The sequence below is a fragment of the Macrobrachium rosenbergii genome, chromosome 6 (genome assembly GCF_040412425.1).
Source record: "Macrobrachium rosenbergii isolate ZJJX-2024 chromosome 6, ASM4041242v1, whole genome shotgun sequence".
Lineage (NCBI taxonomy): Eukaryota > Metazoa > Arthropoda > Malacostraca > Decapoda > Palaemonidae > Macrobrachium > Macrobrachium rosenbergii.
This window is the reverse complement of record NC_089746.1, coordinates 47,289,176-47,309,011: the sequence shown is the minus strand read 5'-3', so window position 1 is coordinate 47,309,011 and position 19,836 is coordinate 47,289,176. Positions and strand designations below refer to the sequence as shown.

The following is a 19,836-nucleotide window of genomic DNA, read 5'->3' as shown; positions in this document are numbered from 1 at the left end:
ACAGATACTGACACTGTCTATGCAAAAAGCACAGAAATGCAAATATTTTTTCAATGCTTGCAAAACGGTCAAAAGTGCATTTTATCTTTCAGTAACAAAAGTTTATGCAGGTCTTCACACATTTAAATATTATCAAAGACCCTGTCTTGAGACATTGAAAGAATCATGATAGTTATTTTTTTATTAGGTTGATTTGTAGCAGATTAATATATATTTTTTTTCAAAGAAATGAGAAGATTCTTTGAGGATCCCCAACGTTCATTCGAATGAACCTAGTTCGTTGGTCTCTCCAGCATCAGCTTAACAAGAAACCGCTGGCACGAGTTTCCCAAGATCTGCCGGAAGCTTTGCCTCATATCAGATTACATCGTACTACAAATCGCTATAAAGAGGAACTTCGTATTTATATCTGCTCTTAGGTACGATTATATTCACAGAGTCCTTGTTGGGTACATTGAATATTCATTCAGAATTTCCTTAGTTAAAAATCTTTTACATTGGATCTTCGGTAATATCACATTTACCCAGAATTCTACACAAGAATGCAATTCGCAGAAATTCCAAACGGTGTTCGTTCAACTGTAGGTTCTATAAGTAAGGCTTACTACCAAAGATGTCTCATCACTTGAAATCACCGATGTGAAAACATTCGACAATAATTCTAAGCATAAATGCAAAGACCATTCCTCACACTAATAATATCAATTCGCCTTTGAACGTTCATTTTTCTAAACTCCGCTCACATCTTAAGACTACGGAATAGTCAATTCTTATCAAAATTTCTCATAAGAAAATATTATTATTAGGTTAAAATTTGTTAATTAATCACCATTTACGGAGAAGTTTATCTCCTTTCCTTATGATGATACAAATTATATATACATATATATGTGTATATAATTTATATGCATACACATATATCCACACATATATATTATATATATATGTATATGTATATATATATATATATATATATATATATATATATATATATATATATATATATATAATACATATACACACATATGTGGACCAGCCTCCCGAAATTTCATTGGACCCTGGCAATTTCTCGAAAACAAATTGCACTTCTTTGGCGACGGACACAAAGACTGAGTATTTTTCTCGCTCTCCTGAAATACTCTTCATACGGATTCGGCAAATTTCTCTCCGACTCTCTCGGAATAATGCTGAGGACGAATTTTTGTTCGTGGCAAATACACACAGGCGGACAAATAGGTGTATGTGAGTGTAGATGTGATATATATATATATATATATATATATATATATATATATATATATATATATATATATATATATATATATGCATATATGCATACGTACATACACACACACACACACACATATATATATATATATATATATATATATGTATATATATATATATATATATATATATATATATATATATATATATATATATATATATATTGAATGTTTTATGTACATAAGCCATATAACTCTCTTTTCCTACAAAATGGAAGATTTAGAAAATACCTTCCAGTTCTCAAAGGATATTTTATGGTGAATAGCTAGCCCGTGTCTGCGATCCACCACAGACAGCTAACTATCTGGGTTGACAGAGCTACATGTAATTTTTTTTTTTATAGAAAGGAGATCTTATCGTTATCTCCTAACTTGGGATTAGATTGCATATCCCTCATTAGTAATTAGAGTATGCTAGTTATACCACCACTAGGAGTATACGAGTATGTGTGTGTGTGTATATATATATATATATATATATATATATATATATATATATATATATATATATGTGTGTAAATGTGTGTGTGTACATATATATATATATATATATATATATATATATATATATATATATATATATATTATATATATGTATATATATGATTGTGAGCATATACAAGTGTTAAAGTACGTAAACAAACTATTTGACACAACTGCATTAGCATCCTGAACGCAACCCACACACTCGCTAACAAAAACGGATTTCTGAAATCATGCATATTGGGTTTAACAAGATCTGTGCTCGTTATTACAGTTCACTGAGAGAGAGAGAGAGAGAGAGAGAGAGAGAGAGAGAGAGAGAGAGAGAGAGAGAGAGAGAGAGAGAGAGATCCTTGTCGTGTATTGGAAGCGAATGAATTGTGTGTCTTTTACCTCGTCTTGACGGGAATAAAAGAATGGGGGACACTGCGGGGACAGGACGTGATAAGCATAATGCCAAAGTCTCTCTCTCTCTCCCCGCCCCACCTCCACTCTCTCCCTGTCTGCCTTTCGGTCTCCGTTGCCCGCTCCCTCCGTTTCTCTTTCTCTCTCTCTTATCTAATCATGTCTATTTGGCCCATAACAAAATTGGCTCTAAAACTGATGCCGCCAAGAATACATATTTTCGCTGGAAAGGTTCTCCCCGACTCTGTCACACACACGCACACAGACACACAAACACACACACACACACACATACATATATATATATATATATATATATATATATATATTATATATATATATATATATATTATATATATTATATATAATATATATACAGTATATATATATGTGTGTGTATATGTGTGAGTATGTGTGTGTTTGTGTCAGAGTCAGTGTGGATGTTTGTGATATATATATATATATATATATATATATATATATATATATATATATATATATATATATATATATATATATATATATATATATATATATATATATATACACACACTTTTTACTCTTAAGTGAACTAATGGTACACATTGAATTGAAAGCTATTCTTATCAGATACCCATTAAAAGAAGTAAATTTTCAAAGAGTAGTTGCTCAGCGCAAAAAATGATAGACAATGTAGCTTTGAATATGACAGTTCATTTCATTTGAGCTAGCTAACTGCCCTCACTCTTCTTTCACCCATCTTACCTATCAGCTAAAAAAAAAAAAAAATTAATGTATGTTAAAGTTACTATATAACCAGAAATACATTAGGAAAACCTCGCACTTGCACCATGAATCAATTGTTAGGAGAGGGTGGAAAGTAAGATGGAAGAAAGAGAATATGAACGGAGGTACAGTAAAAGGAATGAAAAGGTTGCAGCTAGGGCCGAGGGGACGATGCAAAGGACCTTAAGTAATTCCTACAGTACATCGCAGGAGATGCACTGACGGCACTACCCCTATACGGGGCATTCTAAGTCACGACCACCAACGAGTGACTTGTTCATTTCATTTGTTTTAAATAAACCCGTAACTCTTTATTTCGTGGACATCAACAAGACGGATATATATTCTCACCCGACGACTAATTCTGATAAAACAAAGCATAACTTTCTCAGATGTCTGGTGTAGCGAGGGAGGATACGATTAGGATAAGAGGGTCAACAAAGGTGGTTGAAATATCAGAGAAAGTGCAGGAGGGGAGACTGAGATGGTACGGACACCTACTGAGAAGGGAGGGAGGAAGACCATACTGGAGGGCATAAATGCCATGGAGATGGAAGTGCAGGGTAGAAGACGAGGAGGACCAAGAGATTTGGAGAGACTGTGTGAGGGATGACTTGAGGAAGAAGGGACAACAGAGGCAGAGGGAAGCGGCTCATCCAAAACGGAGACCCCCTAATAGAAACGGGACTAAGCTGAGAAGAAGAAGAAGAAGAATACATACCTTTCTCGCAGTTCGGACCCTCGTAGTTCACTAAGGAGCAGTCACAGAGGGGCCCATGCCCGGAGGAGTAACATCGTCCGCCGTTCATACAAGGGTCGTGTTGGTCACAGTCGCCGTGCCTTCCTTCCATCCACACGCCCTGCGGAGGAGAGAAGCATTATTAAAAAACATTTAATTTTTTATGCCAGCTCTGCGGATAACAAATAAAGCAGCGAGTATTTCCTGTATACATCCCAATTCGATGAATTAATTTTAAAAAATATATACAATTTCCTGTGAATATAAATGTCCATGAATTTTAAATTAATTCAGGGAATTAATTTTTTAAATATATAATTTCCAGTGTATACAAATTTCCACGATATTTACATTAACTCATGGAATTCATTTAAATATATATATATATATATATATATATATATATATATATATATATATATATATATATATATATATATATATATATATAAATGTATATATATATGTATATATATACAGTATATATAATTTCCTTCGTATGAATTTCCAGATATGGAAAGAGACAAATATATTTCCCTTACGTATTTAATTAGTTCTAAAATTGATAAAAAAGAAAGACCCACTTCCTATATACATTCACCCATCAAAAGAAAAACGTAAAAAAACTTGTTAAATTCATTTATCAAAGTTACGAATAAAAATATTGTCCTACAAAAGGTGTGAATTCATATGATACTAGTAATGTCAGCTGATACGGCATAATTTCCGAAAAATCACGTGGGAATGACATTTTTGTTTGTTCTTGTCGGTCTTTGTCAGAATAACTGTGCGATGTGACTCTACCAGTCAGTTTTAAAGCAATTAAGTGGTTTCTATTACTTTATGGAGCAGTTACTCGTTGTTGCTTTAATAATTGCATGATGCTGATGGGAATAAAAATAAAGTAATTATGAAGTGGTTTCATAACATATATGGAGCATGATTCAATTAGTTTAATTTCTTGCAAAGAAGCAAAAGAGTCATGACACAGGGTTAGATGCTGTAAAATATGAGTTGCACTGTCAGTTCAATACCCTATCTCCGTAACAGAAACAGATAACATAATTTTGTCAACATGCAATGGAATTAGTATATCTTCATCATGTTCAGGGACATTCTGAGTACATTTTATATATATAAATGTACTCAATGTCCCTGAACATGATGAGGAAATACTGCTTCCACTGCATGTTGACAAATATATATATATATATATATATATATATATATATATATATATATATATATACATATATATATATATATATATATATATATATATATATATATATATATATATATATATATATATATATATTATATATATATATAGTATAGTATAGCAGAACACGAATTGATAATAACACTAACGGTACATCCATCACTCTTTACAAGAAACACGCAGCAACGTCGGGTATGGCCATACATACGGTATCGTTCCTGAGATGCTACGGAAAGGATTTAATTAACAAAGGGAAGGAGAAAATCGCTTCAAAGTGAGGCAGGGGCGTGAATGATCAAATTACTGCATTACACACTGAAGTCTACGGAACTGGAACCGATCCAGACGAGGGTAGGGAGACAGACAGATCCGTAGCACGTTATACCTGTCAAATCTTTCGTCAAATACAACCTAGAAGGAATATTGCAGATTCCGTTGATTTATTGGAAATCTTGTCAAAATATTTTCGTCAAGTACAACGTAGACGGAACGTTGCGTATTCTGTCTAGTTGATTTATTGGAAGTCTTGTCAATTTCGTCAAGTACAACCTAGAAGAAACGTTGCAGATTCTGTTGATTTATTGCAAATCTTGTCAAAATATTTTCGTCAAGTACAATCTAGAAGAAACACTGCAGATTCTGTTGATTTATTGCAAATTCTTGTCAAGATAATTTCATCAAGTACAACCTAGACGGAACACTGCAGATTCCGTTGATTTATTAGAAACTTGTCAAAATATTTTCGTCAAGTACAACCTACATGGAACATTGTGTATTCTGTTGATTTATCAAAAAGCTTGTCAAGATAATTTCGTCAAGTACAACCTAGAAGAAACGTTGCAGATTCTGTTGATTTATTGCAAATCTTGTCAAAATATTTTTGTCAAGTACAACCTAGAAGAAACGGTACAGATTCTGTTGATTTATTGCAAACCTTGTCCAAGATATTTTCGTCAAGCACAACCTAGACGGAACGTTGCATATTCTGCCTAGTTGATTTATTGGAAATCTTGTCAAAATATTTTCGTCAAGTACAACCTAGAAGAAACGTTGCAGATTCTGTTGATTTATTGTAAATCTTGTCAAGATAATTTCATCAAGTACAACCTATACGGAACATTGCAGATTCCGCTGATTTATTAAAAATCTGGTCAAAATATTTTCGTCAAGTACAACACAGATGGAACGTTGTAGATTCTGTTGATTTATCAAAAAGCTTGTCAAGATAATTTCGTCAAGTACAACCTAGAAGAAACGTTGCAGATTCTGTTGATTTATTGCAAATCTTGTCAAGGTAATTTCGTCAAGTACAACCTAGACGGAACGTTGCAGAGTCTGTTGATTTATTGTAAATCTTGTCAATATTATTTCGTCAAGTACAACCTAAACGGAATGTTGCATATTCTGTCTAGCTGATTTACTGGAAATCTTGTCAAGATAATTTCGTCAAGTCCAACTCAGACGAAGCGTTGCTAATTCTTTTGATTTATTGCAAATCTTGTCAAGATGATTTTCTCAAAATTGTTGATTTCTTCAGAATTGTATGTGAATGAGTGGTTGCAAAACTAACTAGGTGACCGATAGTAATTTCTCTCTAGTCACATTGTGGGAAAATGCTCTTAGTGGCAAAATGCCCTTAAGCAAATTCTGGAAATATAGTCCACAAGCAATTTTACAAACTCCGTCATTTCATACACCAGTGATTTAAAAATTTATAATCCTCAGTTGACTTAAAATTCAATAAATCTCTAGAGTTATAAATGTTTGAGCATTCTGCCCCGATGAATTGTTGCAAAATCTGTTGGGATCGAGTTTTTACAAACCGCATAAAGAAGTCTTGACGCAAATGTCACTTGTCATAAATTCCATTCATATTAGATATAGAAAATTCTCCTATATGAATTCCTGCAAATTCCATCTACATAAATTATACAGAGGTAAGTTGAGTGGATTTTGTGAAGATTTCTCTTTAAAAGACAAACACCCGATGTTTAAGCGCATTCAGTTTTTAAATATGTAATATATAATAAATGTATTATAAAATTTAGGCCAGAGGCCAAGGACTGGGACCTATGAAGTCATTCAGCACCGAAAGGGAAACACAGTAAAAAGGTGGTTTGGAAGGTCTAACGAGAGGAAAACCCCGCAGTTGCACTACGAAACAATATTAGGAGAGGGTGGAAAGTAAGATGGAAGAATGAGAATATGAACGGAGGGTACAGTAAAAGGAATAAAAGGGGTTGCAGCTAGTGGCCGACGGGATGCTGCAAAGAACCTTAAATAATGCTTACAGTGCACTGCGTGAGGTGCACTAACGGGAGTAACCCATTACGGGGATTTTAGTTTTCTGTAAAAGAAAACTAATGTGCCGGCTTTGTCTGTCCGCCCTTAGACCTTAAAAACTACTGAGGCTAGAGGGCTGCAAATTGGTATGGTGATCATCCACCCTCCAATCATCAAGAATTCCAAATTGCAGCCCTCTAGTCCCAGTAGTTTTTATCTTATCTAAGGTAAAAGTTGGCCATAATGGTGCGTCTAGCAGCGTTTTATGACAGGCCACCACCGGGCAGTGGTTAAAGTTTCATGGGCCGCAGCTCATACAGCATTATACTGAAACCACCGAAAGATAGATCTATTTTCGGTGGTCTTGATTATACGCTGTAACGGCTGTACAGAAAACTCGATTGCGCCGAAGAAACTTCGGCGCATTTTTTATGTTTGAATATGACGTCACTGACAGGAGAATCAATCTAATGATCTGCCTCCCTTTTAACCTTAAGAATACATACTTATATGTATTAACTGTAAATGAATATATGTTGATATATAAATTTAAATTCAAAGCTCCTTAACTGCTTTCGTACAGTATGGCATTTGTCTTCCTGTTTACCTCTATGCGTAATGGAGTCTTAGGCAGTTAGGGTAAAACTAAACTATGACCGTAAATGGATACCCGTGTATGAAAATATGACCACACCCTACATGAAGACATGTGTTTATAGATGCATATACATACAAACATAGTTATGTGCATAAAGAATGTGTGCACGTCTGTATTTGCACCTCGTATCTATGACTTTACAAAGGCCCAGCGACAGAGTGAGATAGCTTCAATCTAAAGGCAATTTTCCAATGAAACCATTGACTTTTCTTTGTCACGAACTTTCTGCCGTGAAAGGAAATGCGCTGATCACACTGATGGCGGAACAGTTCTTTTAATCTTTATTGAAAAATGTCGTCGAGAAGCTGCAGCATCTAAAAGGAAATACATTTGACTCAAGGAATATTTCCACTGTTGCACGTCTGTTGGTCGATGTTGTTGCAATCCCCCACCCCCGTGAGGTATCAGCCTATGCTTGAAACAACTGATTGAATGCAAGATATTTGGCGTTACAGTTCAACGTTTGAAACAAGGGTCAGTGTCGTCAACACAAACGTACGCACGCACAAACGTTACATATATATATATATATATATATATATATATATATATATATATATATATATATATATATATATATATATATATATATATATATATACATATACATATACATATACATATACATATATAAAGATATATTATACATATGTATATATATTATATATATGAATATTTTTACTATAAATATGTATTACATATATATATATATATATATATATATATATATATATATATATATATATAAATATATTATATATATATATATATATACATATATATATATATATATATATATATATATATATATATATATATATACATATACATACACTACAGATAGATAGATAGATATGCATTGCAAAAGTGTACAAAGCAATTCAGAAAAACACGACTTCACAAAATAAATTTGAACGTGAAAATTGCTTTCGAAATAATCTCTTACGGATGTTCTATTAAATCCTAGAAAAACATTGCAAAATAAAAGGTTAATCTCACCTTTATTACTTTTTGCGCAACTCACATAACAACTATGTACAGGTGAGTCAGGTTTTACTCTTATTCCTATCGACCAACATTTTCTACTTTCTTTGTGTTTTTTTTTTATTCTCAGCTTAATCATCGGAATTTATCTTTTCCTACTGTTCCATCAACTATTAATTTTATTACCCCATACGTCTTTCTGCCTTAGGTATGGACACTTAAGTTATCTTTATATTTTGAAATGATTGTATTCTGAAATTACAATATTCTGAAATTTTTTTATTCTGAAATCATTATATTCTTAAATTATTACATTCTAAAATTGTTATACTCTTAAATTACTGTATTCGGAAATTACTATACTCTTAAAATATGATATTTTTAAATTATAATTTTTTCAGGCAACCTGTCTGTCAACTTTCCAGTTCAATGTGCTGGTTAAAGCATCATACGCAGAATAATTATTTGCAAAGGAATAAAATATTTTAAAGTGAACTAACCTCTAATTTGCACAGCTATACAAAAACAGATATGTATTGTTTTAAAAGAGATGCAATGAACCTACGTATAAGAGAAGGGTTTATACCAAACATTACTCCGTACCTGTCATACATTTCCCCTCTTCTTCAAGATGGGGTGTCTAGAATCACACACAGAAAACAAATCATGTAAAAAAAGATTCTGCACTCCGTACCTTTCACATATTTCCCCGATTTTCCAGGATGGATCGTCTACAATCACACACAGAAAATAAATCATGTAAAAATGAAATTGCATTAGAGAATGACGGACCCAGGACAGAACAATCACCATTACTGATCACTCAGTTCATTTCCAAGGGGCAGCAGCATGGCCGCTTAAAATAATATCTCAGTGGGTCTGAGCCATCCCACTCGTTCGTTTGCACTCGAGAGAACATCCAGTTAACAAAAGAACACCCACGCATTTATGTGTGGTCTGTCGGAATGAATCTGCGCATTCAGCAGCGTCAGCGTCATCTAACAAGTCAGAAATTTCCGGAGAACAATCCTTCAGACATTCTTTGCGAATGACAAAGGAAAAACAATCAGACAGACTCTCACGCGAATGCTGACAATCCGTTCTTTACCGCCAACGCTCATGCTACGATTTGCGGTAATGAATGCAACTGGGGTTTGTCAGCCTACAATGTGACAGCCGTCAGACGCCTCCCCCCCACTCTCTCTCTCTCCCTCTTGTAGTTTGTTTCAAAGACATGGCCATCTGACATATTACTGGAGCATAAATTGCTTCGAGAATTCCAAGTTTTATCTTTACATCTTATTACGACATACAAGTCTCTCTCTCTCTCTCTCTCTCTCTCTCTCTCTCTCTCTCTCTCTCTCTGTTACAACGTTGTTTTCCATCTATATTTGCCTTTACATTTTTGTTTCTAGTGTAAATACTTATTTTGAATGTATGAAATTCCATATTACGAAAACATGCATAAATATATGCCAACATACGTATTATCCTGAACATCTTCGCTACGAAAGCATTTAATGAAGTAAATCAACATAAATAAAGAACAGCGCGAGCGCACGCGCGCATAATACGTCAGCATACGCACTTCCATGTATACCGCACGGGAATTAAAGTGGGTTCTTCATGCCTCTAAGCAGAGCAATGCAATATCGTATCGGTCCGATGAATGAGGCTCGTTTAATTAATATATTCTGCAGTCGACCGGAAAGAGACGCTTTTATTTCATGTTCAGTTTCACAGTATCATGTGATTCTTTATTACATTTTCCTTATGCCTTATGGGCCTCCCAAAGCGTATCTGATGGACAGTGTAATTTCTTTTTTTCTTTTCTTTGTTTTTTTCTTCTGCTTTCATGAAGAAATGTTGTTCTGATACAAACAAAAAACTGTCAGGACGCTGATGCGTGCGTTCGCACTTCATTGAGAATAGCATTACGTGTTATTTATAAAAGCCTTCATTCCGTTCTCACACATTTCATACATATAAACATAATTTACATACATACATACACACATATATACAGTGTGTGTATATATATATATATATATATATATATATATATATATATATATATATATATATATATATATATATATATATATATATATAAATATAATGTATATATATGTAAATATAATGTATGTATATATATATATATATATATATATATATATATATATATATATATATATATATATATATATATATATATATATATATATTGTAGTCTGTGTTTTCATGTGACCGCATGGACCCTATGTTTTAATGGTAACATTCTGGCTTCCCAGAAGAAGAAAGCCAGGTTCAGTCCATCGTGCCGTTGTTGACCAAAGCAGAGAATTATGTACCTGGCAATTAATCGAATGCTGTGTTCACCCCCTGGGTAACAAAAAGAAAAAAAAAAAATGGGGCGGCCATTATCCAGGAACCCCGTCCCAACCGACTTTCTGAGAATAGGGGGTTACCGCATACCTGCGCCATACCCCTATCTATCTATAATAATAAAAGCCGAGTGGATCTTTCTTGTTTGTCCGCCCCGTGGTAGATAGGGGATCGGGAGGGTAGGGGAGACATGACACATCAACCCTCCTCCTGCAAACCTGTTTGTCCAGCCCGGGTGGGGGCGGGGTAGGTAGGGGATAAGGAGGGTAGGGAAGACGTGACACACCCACCCTCCTCCTGCAAACCTGTTTGCCCACCCCTGGTGGGGGCGAGGTAGGTAGGGGATCAGGAGGGTAGGGGAGACACGACAAATACACCCTCCTCCTTCAAAACTCTTTGTCCACCACGGGTGGGGGCCGGGTAGGCAGGGGATAAGGAGGGGAGGGAAGACGTGACACATACACCCTCCTCCTTCAAACCTGTTTGTCCACCCCGGGTGGGGGCGGGGTAGATAGGGGATCAGGAGAGTAGAGTAGGGGAGACATGGCACATCCACCCTCCTCCTGTAATCCCTATAAACAGTTATTTAACATTATTTTCAGTACGCCATTGTTTGTCGTCGTGTAAGCACCATAGAAAAATCAAATGCGGAGCGACGAAGAACCCAGTTCACGAATAGCAGCCGCGTTTGAACAGGGAGTCCTTCAACTGCCCCTAGCATCGTAGGTCGCGTCATCTCGCTATTAAGGAGTGAGCCTACGGTGAATGAAATTTTTTTTTTTTTTTTTGCGGAAAAAGAGCTTATAACGAAAAAAATATGTGTCGTATGTGTTCATTTTTTGTGGGAGCAGTTGCGGGTTTTTGTTTAATGTACAAACAAATGGAAACGTCATGTTTATTAATAACTAAACATCGACTCACCTGATATTTCATTCTGACTTCGATCACTGGTCTGTTCTATTTATCCTATCTCTGTTGACATGTTTCCCTGTTTCAGTTACACTTCTCTTTTAGATACACTTCTTCTCTTCCCCCTCCTTTTCATGAATTTCGGAGTTTATTTTCTTTGCATTTAATGTTTTCCCTTCTTCACCTTCCCCTATAACCTTGTTTTCATTTTTCCGTTTCCTCCCACGATTATTAACCTTTTTTTCCTTTCAACCTTTTCATCTTTTTCCGTCTAAATGTCTTGTATTCGCTCAACCGTTTTTCTTTTTAGGGTAAATCGCTGTCTTTAAATCTTTCGTGCGCAACTTTTGTAACAGTGTATCACTAACTGAGGCACCTACGCTAAGCAAGAGTATTACGTCCTACATACCTAAAGATTCGGACAGCCATTTAATTGCTTCTCAATGAAATATATTTTTGGAAAACATGTAAAGAAACACATACACATAATATATTCGTGTATGTATGTGTGTATATATATATATAATATATATATATATATATATATATAATATATATATATAATGTTATATAATTTATATATATACATACATGTGTATATATACATACATATATATACATATATATATATATATATATATATATATATATATATATATATATATATATATATATATGAGTGGGTGTGTGTGTGTCTGTACACATGAAATTAGATATTAATATTATTTGCATATTAAAGAAAAAAAAATGGGTTCGGATAAGAAGTGGTCTTATGGAACCGTGTAACATTCACTCTTAACCGTCAAATCGCAGATGAAACCAAGTGCCAAATAATTCCGCAGAATCAGATCCTTAACATCAACCCACGCAAAAGCGTCAATACATGAACTGCACCATTCACCTGTTTTGAACTCCTCTGATAAAATCGTCTAAAATATTATAAATCTGAAGCTACACCCGTTATGATTTAACAGAGGACAGATTAAAACTCCTGAAAATTTCAGTCTGTTTATATATATATATATATATATATATATATATATATATATATATATATATATATATATATATATATATATATATATAAATATATATATATATATACATATATATATATATATATATATATATATATATATATATAATATATATAACAAATATATATAACACACACACACATTATGCTTATAAACTCACTGCCTGTGTGTTGTGTATGCTTGTGGGTTTTACAGGTTCATATTAAAAGCTCAAGCGTAACTTCCTCCGAAGCATGTCATAAAAAAAGATAATGTATCAACATAATTTGGATGATAATAAATGGTATGAATCAATAACATGACGGCCTAAAACCTCCGGCCACAATAACTAAATTCATTCCTTCATTATATATTTAATGAATCTGCTACAATGGAAAGCATTAAATCGATGTTACTGACAGACAGACAGAGAGAGAGAGAGAGAGAGAGAGAGAGAGAGAGAGAGAGAGAGAGAGAGAGAGAGAGAGAGAGAGATTTATCAATCTAGCTGGATCCTGTATAATTATTTGTCCGCGATACAGTGCAGTAATTGATTGCCCAATCACATGTCATTTCAGGAATTATTACGACCAATCGCGGACCGGCTACGATTTTACAACAGACTGGCTTTTCTCATTCGTGAATTAAAAAAAAAAGGGGGTCAGAATTTTCCACGACAATGAAATGCTATTCTTTAATAAGAAACGCAATTACTCACAGATATCATTCATGGCGGCCATGTTCTGCTGTGCTGTGCTGATGACTCTTTTGTCGTCTGCCTTTAATCATTATGTTGTCTGATGATTACTTCAACTCAGGTGCTGAGGAATATTCATTTTTCTTTTTCATTTGTACATAATTTCTGTTGGACGTAATGAAGGGGAAGGAAAATAAAAATAAAAATAAATAAAACAGAAATAAAAATATGAGCACTTGTAATTGACTATTTGTGATATGTAAACTGAAACATCGTGTTCGTTTCGATGGACAATATATCTAATAAATATCCTTTTTATAAACCTTCTACGAGTAGAAATATCTATATCTCCTTTTATTATTAACTAAATATTTAATAATGCGGAGATAAGTATTTCTCAGGATAACATCGCGTGTTTCACTGACATTTTGCGGAATGAATATTTGCAACTGCGAAGTAAGTCACAATGCAAATTTTTACCAATACACACATATATATCCAATTTTTTCTATATCTGTAATAAGTCTTATCTATTTTTCCTACAGCATCATTTTCATTTTTTAGTTTGCATATCTTCCAAAGCTACCTCTCTCTCTCTCTCTCTCTCTCTCTCTCTCTCTCTCTCTCTCTCTCTCTCTCTCTCTCTCATACTTCGCAGAAGATAGCAGTCAAATCCCGATGAATTTACTAAAACCCGAATCCCAGAATCACTCTCCGGGTGCCATTTCTAAAATCACGACATTCGGCCCTAGTGTGCAGCGCAGCCGGCTGGATGGACGAGCTGCCCTTAATTAAAAACTTCGGCAACTTCTTATTCTGATAAGCGCCTCAATTTCAAGTTTCATTTATTTGATGAATTACCCCGGCGCCGGTTTTAACATCTGTAGCCGTTACGCCAGAGAATATACCCTTCTGTGGGCGAGTTCGAAAAATGGGAGATGCGCCTAATTAATCGAATATAATTAGGCGTTGCTTTTCCTATTAACAGAGGGGAAAAAAGATATTAAAAGCTTCGGAAAATGACTCTCAGTCGGGATCGACATTTTTTTCTTTTTATAGTGGTGCAGATGCCGAGACTAACGATCCAGCGAGAGAAGTGGAGTTCATGGGTTTCACCCCTAAAGTGACGATGGGAACGCCTCTTGAAAAAGGGCAGGTTACGAGATTTCAGAAACACCACAGGAATGGAATGAAAGACAGAATTTAGGCCAGTGACCAAGCGCTGAGATCTATGAGGCCATTCAGCGCTAAAAGGGAAATGGAGAGTAGAAAGGTCTGAAAGGAGTAACAGGAGGAATACCTCGCAGCTGCACTATGAACAATTGATAGGAGAGGGTGGAAAGAAAGATATAAGAAAGAGAATATGAACGGAGGTCCTGTAAAAGGAATGAAAGGGATTGCAGCTAGGGGCCGAAGGGACGCTGCAAAGAACTTGAGTAATGCCTACAGTGCACCGCATGAGGTGCAATGACTGCACTACTCCACTAGAAATACCATACGGAGTTGAGAGGGAGAATCTTACATCCAGCAGCAGCTATCACCAATGACCTCACATTAAAGCCCCTACACAAAGGTCATTTCCGAGGTCAAGACTTTCAACCTTCGTCCTGCTGGGTAAATAACGACCGACAAAGTCAGGACCAAAACCCATGTTGTTAAAAAAATGTCAAATTCTTCACATAATATTAAATTCATTTTTTTGGGGGGGACTTACAACATCACAGGCTAAACCAAAGTCAGCTTTGGTCCCTGATTGGTTGGTATGGTTATTGAAACGACAAGCCATTGGGCAATCCATTACAGTAATATATTGTTGGCCAATGATCATGCTGCATTTAGCGAAATTACTTGCACTCTCATTTTGTCATCATCAAATATTAAATTGTACGACTGAACAGATTTCATTTTTTATAAGAATAAGAGGTGAGTTAGCTGTACAACGGATTTGATACAAATATTTGCCATGCTATTCTGTGTCTTCATTCAGCAATTAACAATGAGATGTGGAGTGAGAATTTGGGCATTTCTGACAGTATATATATATATAAATATACATATACGCAGAGACATTTATATATATATACATTACATTATATATATATATATATATATATATATATATATATATATATATATATATATATATATATATATATATATATGGATGGGATGTGGATGCTAAATGAAAGTCGTAGCTTAATTTTTTATGGATACAATGTCACGGTGATGTGATATATAAATAAAAATAAATAAATATATATATATATATATATATATATATATATATATATATGTATATATATATATATTATATATATATATATATATATATATATATATATATATATATATATATATATATAAATATCTTAATTTATTTTTATACATAAAAATAGATGAGTAACCATTCGAGGGTATAAGATATCCTGAATAATCGAATAAATAAAAGACATTTTTACTTACTAACCCACTTCAATTGTTTTCCATAATATTCCTCACCTATTAGTCAAAATAAAAAAAAATATATAAAAACAACAAAAAATGAAGCGCACAAAAGAAAACGTGTTTTCCACTAACCTCGAATCTCTTTCATTCTCGAGCGTTTAATCCAATCCATTCCAATAGACTAATTGAGTAACTGGATTGACTTTCTCTGGCACAAATAGGACTCCGTGGGAACTGATGCCCCAAATGTCATTTGGCCAATGTCTGTTCCTCCCCCCATTGCACAATGGTGGGAGTAAGTGACCATGGAAATTATGACGCCAGTTTCTAATACCAAGTTCAAATTCAATGTATACCACGGTCAGCTGCTGTTTCTGTTTCGCTCTGTTTAATAACAGAGGAATGAGATGTAAATATAAATGCAAAACAACACGTTTGTAGAGGCCTCTTTCGGATAATCATATACATACGACTTTATGTTTCTATGTATATGTATATATATAATTTATATATGTATATTATATACATATCTACGTATATATATTATACATGAATGACTTAATTTGGGTGTATGTTCACGCTATAACATATCAATATATAATACACACACACACACACATATATATATATATATATATACACATATATATATATATATATATATATATATATATATATATATATATATATATATATATATATATATATATATATATATATATAGTGTGAGTATACACACAAATCAAGCAATTCACGTACTGTACCTAACCTGTTGCTGAAACAATCAATCACGTGAGGTTCTAATATAATAATGGATAAGCACACACACAATATTATATACAGTCCTATACTTACAATCTCTTAACAAAACAATGAACGATAATTCCTTATGCACACAATTACTAGCAGCGTAGTTAGGCTGCTTTTCAATTCTGTTGAAATAAACTAGACGTGAGAGAGAGAGAGAGAGAGAGAGAGAGAGAGAGAGAGAGAGAGAGAGAGAGAGAGAGAGATTCCAGTAGGGTTTGGTGGCTTCCAAGAGTAACTGAGTTTAATGTCAGATCCGATGTTCCCGTAAAACCTTCTCAGCAGATATACTGTGGTACCCAGGATATCTTTATTACCACCCTTTTATCATCACTTTCCTTTTTATCTATCTCTCTCTCTCTCTCTCTCTCTCTCTCTCTCTCTCTCTCTCTCTCTGTGGTTCGAACGTTAGAACCTTTATAATCATTCTTACTAGACTGGATTATTTTTATTTACAATTGTCCATCTTGCAGAGCTGGGAGACTTCTCCCCCCGGCCCCCCCCCCAAAAAAAAAAAAAAATTAACACTGCGTTGGAACCAGGCGTATTCCTGTGATGTTCTCTTACAAGAACAAATTAATGAGAACCTCAACATTTTTAAAGTTTTAATTTTCCTTCTCATACATTCTCTGTATCTTCATTCCTCTCAACGTCTTTATTCCTGTCCTGTCGAAAAATGCATGACTACTCCCGTTTTACTTTTTCTCTGTGGTTTTATTCTGAAGCAAGAATGTTAAGAATATACTACGTTCTCATTCTCTCCTACGTCTTTATTCTGGCTGGAAAATGTTCGCACTTAACGACCTCATTCGCTTCCATATCACTTTTCTAATTAATATCGACCGAGAAATGTTAACATATTTCTGTCCCATGTTTCTCCCATGTCTGAATTCAGATCACTTAACAACAAACCTCTCTTTCTAATGCCATGCGGAATCCCCCACTCCACCCTTCACCACCAACACCCACCCCCTACGCCCAACCCCACCGAGCCGTTAAATACATAACGAATTCAATCGAAGATGACCCTGAGTTTTGCTATGCCAAAGACAAACACGGGCGAGGAAGATCTGAGAGAACGCTTGTTTTGAAGAGTTTGCGAGAGAGAGAGAGAGAGAGAGAGAGAGAGAGAGAGAGAGAGAGAGAGAGAGAGAGAGAGAGAGAGAGAATCTTTTCTAATTCTCTTTGATGCACGAACGTCTTTCACTTGGCCAAGATTCTTCATAAGGCAGATAATAACGCGAGGGCTTTTCAAGGTATAAGAACGGTGCTCCGTGTCTGAGCGTGTATGTACTGCGTGTGTGTACATATATATATATATATATATATATATATATATATATATATATATATATATTACACACATATATATATAGGTATATATATGCATATATATATACATATACATGTATAAGTTAGTGAATGTGTCTACATGTGGATGTGAAAGTGAATACTTTTGGGCATGTAGTCTATAGATGTCTTCCCTGGCCGCCCGTTGAGGCAGCCCCTGGTTGCTTTGTATAGTATAATTTGCCAGCTGACTTGCTTTATTCTTTCGCTGTAATCATCTTCTAGATGGCTCTACATTACACGGAACGTTTATATAATTTTCGTTATGATATCAACTTCACAACATTCCTCAACATTCATTCAATTAGGACAAGTGTTCTTTTCTACTTGTATGTTTTCTGTTTTACTCGGAGGTCGGATTATCTTTCTTTTTTTCATTAAAAATGATTAGCACTTTTAGACAGAAGAGCAACTTACATGAACACACACAGTCACACACACACACACACTCTCTCTCTCTCTCTCTACACACACACACACACATATATATATACTGTATATATACATATAAATACACACACATATATATAAATATAAAATATACCTTTGTATGTATAAATACATACATATAATTTTTTCACAAATGAAATTTTTTTATTTTTTCGAATTTCGGAGTGCAATGTGGTAATGTCTACACACATGCCTGTTGTAATTTAGTATTCTCTTACTCTACTCGAACTAGTACAAATATAAGAAATTTTTCATTGCATCCGGATTCGTAGGAGATTCAAACACTTACTCTTCTTGTACTCACAAATATATTATACTCACTCGGGCTAGGAATAGCCAGTACACGCCTTATTCCATTCCAGCACTCGGATTAGACTGAACATACTCGGATTCGTGGAAAATGCAAGCACTGAATTAGCTTGTGCCCCCATCATCTTCCTTGTCTGGAATGGGAATTCGACACTGCTTGTTCCACGTTACTTGTATTCGGATTCTCAGCTGATCTACAGTTCCTACAACAAGTCTCATCTGCTATTCCAATCTGGCGACGCTGGCCACAGGATCTGTGACGCCAAATACGTCCAGGTTTACCAGACCATTAAATAAGATGGTTAGGACTTATCTATGCACTGGGTTACTCATGACCTTGGGGTCATATATGCCTTAGATTTCCTATGACCCTGATTTAAAAAATGACCCTAGGTTACGTACTTATAGACTTGAGTTAATTATGACCACGGATTGTTTCTTACTCCTGATTACTAATGCTTTGGGTTACTTATACCGTCGTTCCTTATGACCCGAGGTTACTTATGCCCTGTTGTTTATGACTGCTAGCTGCGCCTGACCCTGTTTTGTTTTCGATAAAATGAAGAATACGAGTTGCACAGGAAATATGCCGTGTTAATACGAAATGCATAAAATAATAACGCTCATACGCTTGTCGATATTA

At 34.6% G+C, this 19,836-nt stretch overlaps 1 protein-coding gene across 4 annotated transcripts in view; it reads right to left on the bottom strand.

Annotated features, from left to right (window-relative positions):
• Nrx-1 (Neurexin 1) overlaps positions 1-19,836 on the bottom strand; it is a 479,218-nt gene that overhangs the window by 172,529 nt on the left and 286,853 nt on the right. For all 4 annotated transcript variants that reach the window (XM_067105690.1, XM_067105692.1, XM_067105691.1 and 1 more), the window contains exon 2: positions 3,661-3,799. In XM_067105690.1, coding sequence (XP_066961791.1) covers positions 3,661-3,799 — 139 coding nt within the window. The remainder of the gene's footprint in view (positions 1-3,660; positions 3,800-19,836) is intronic.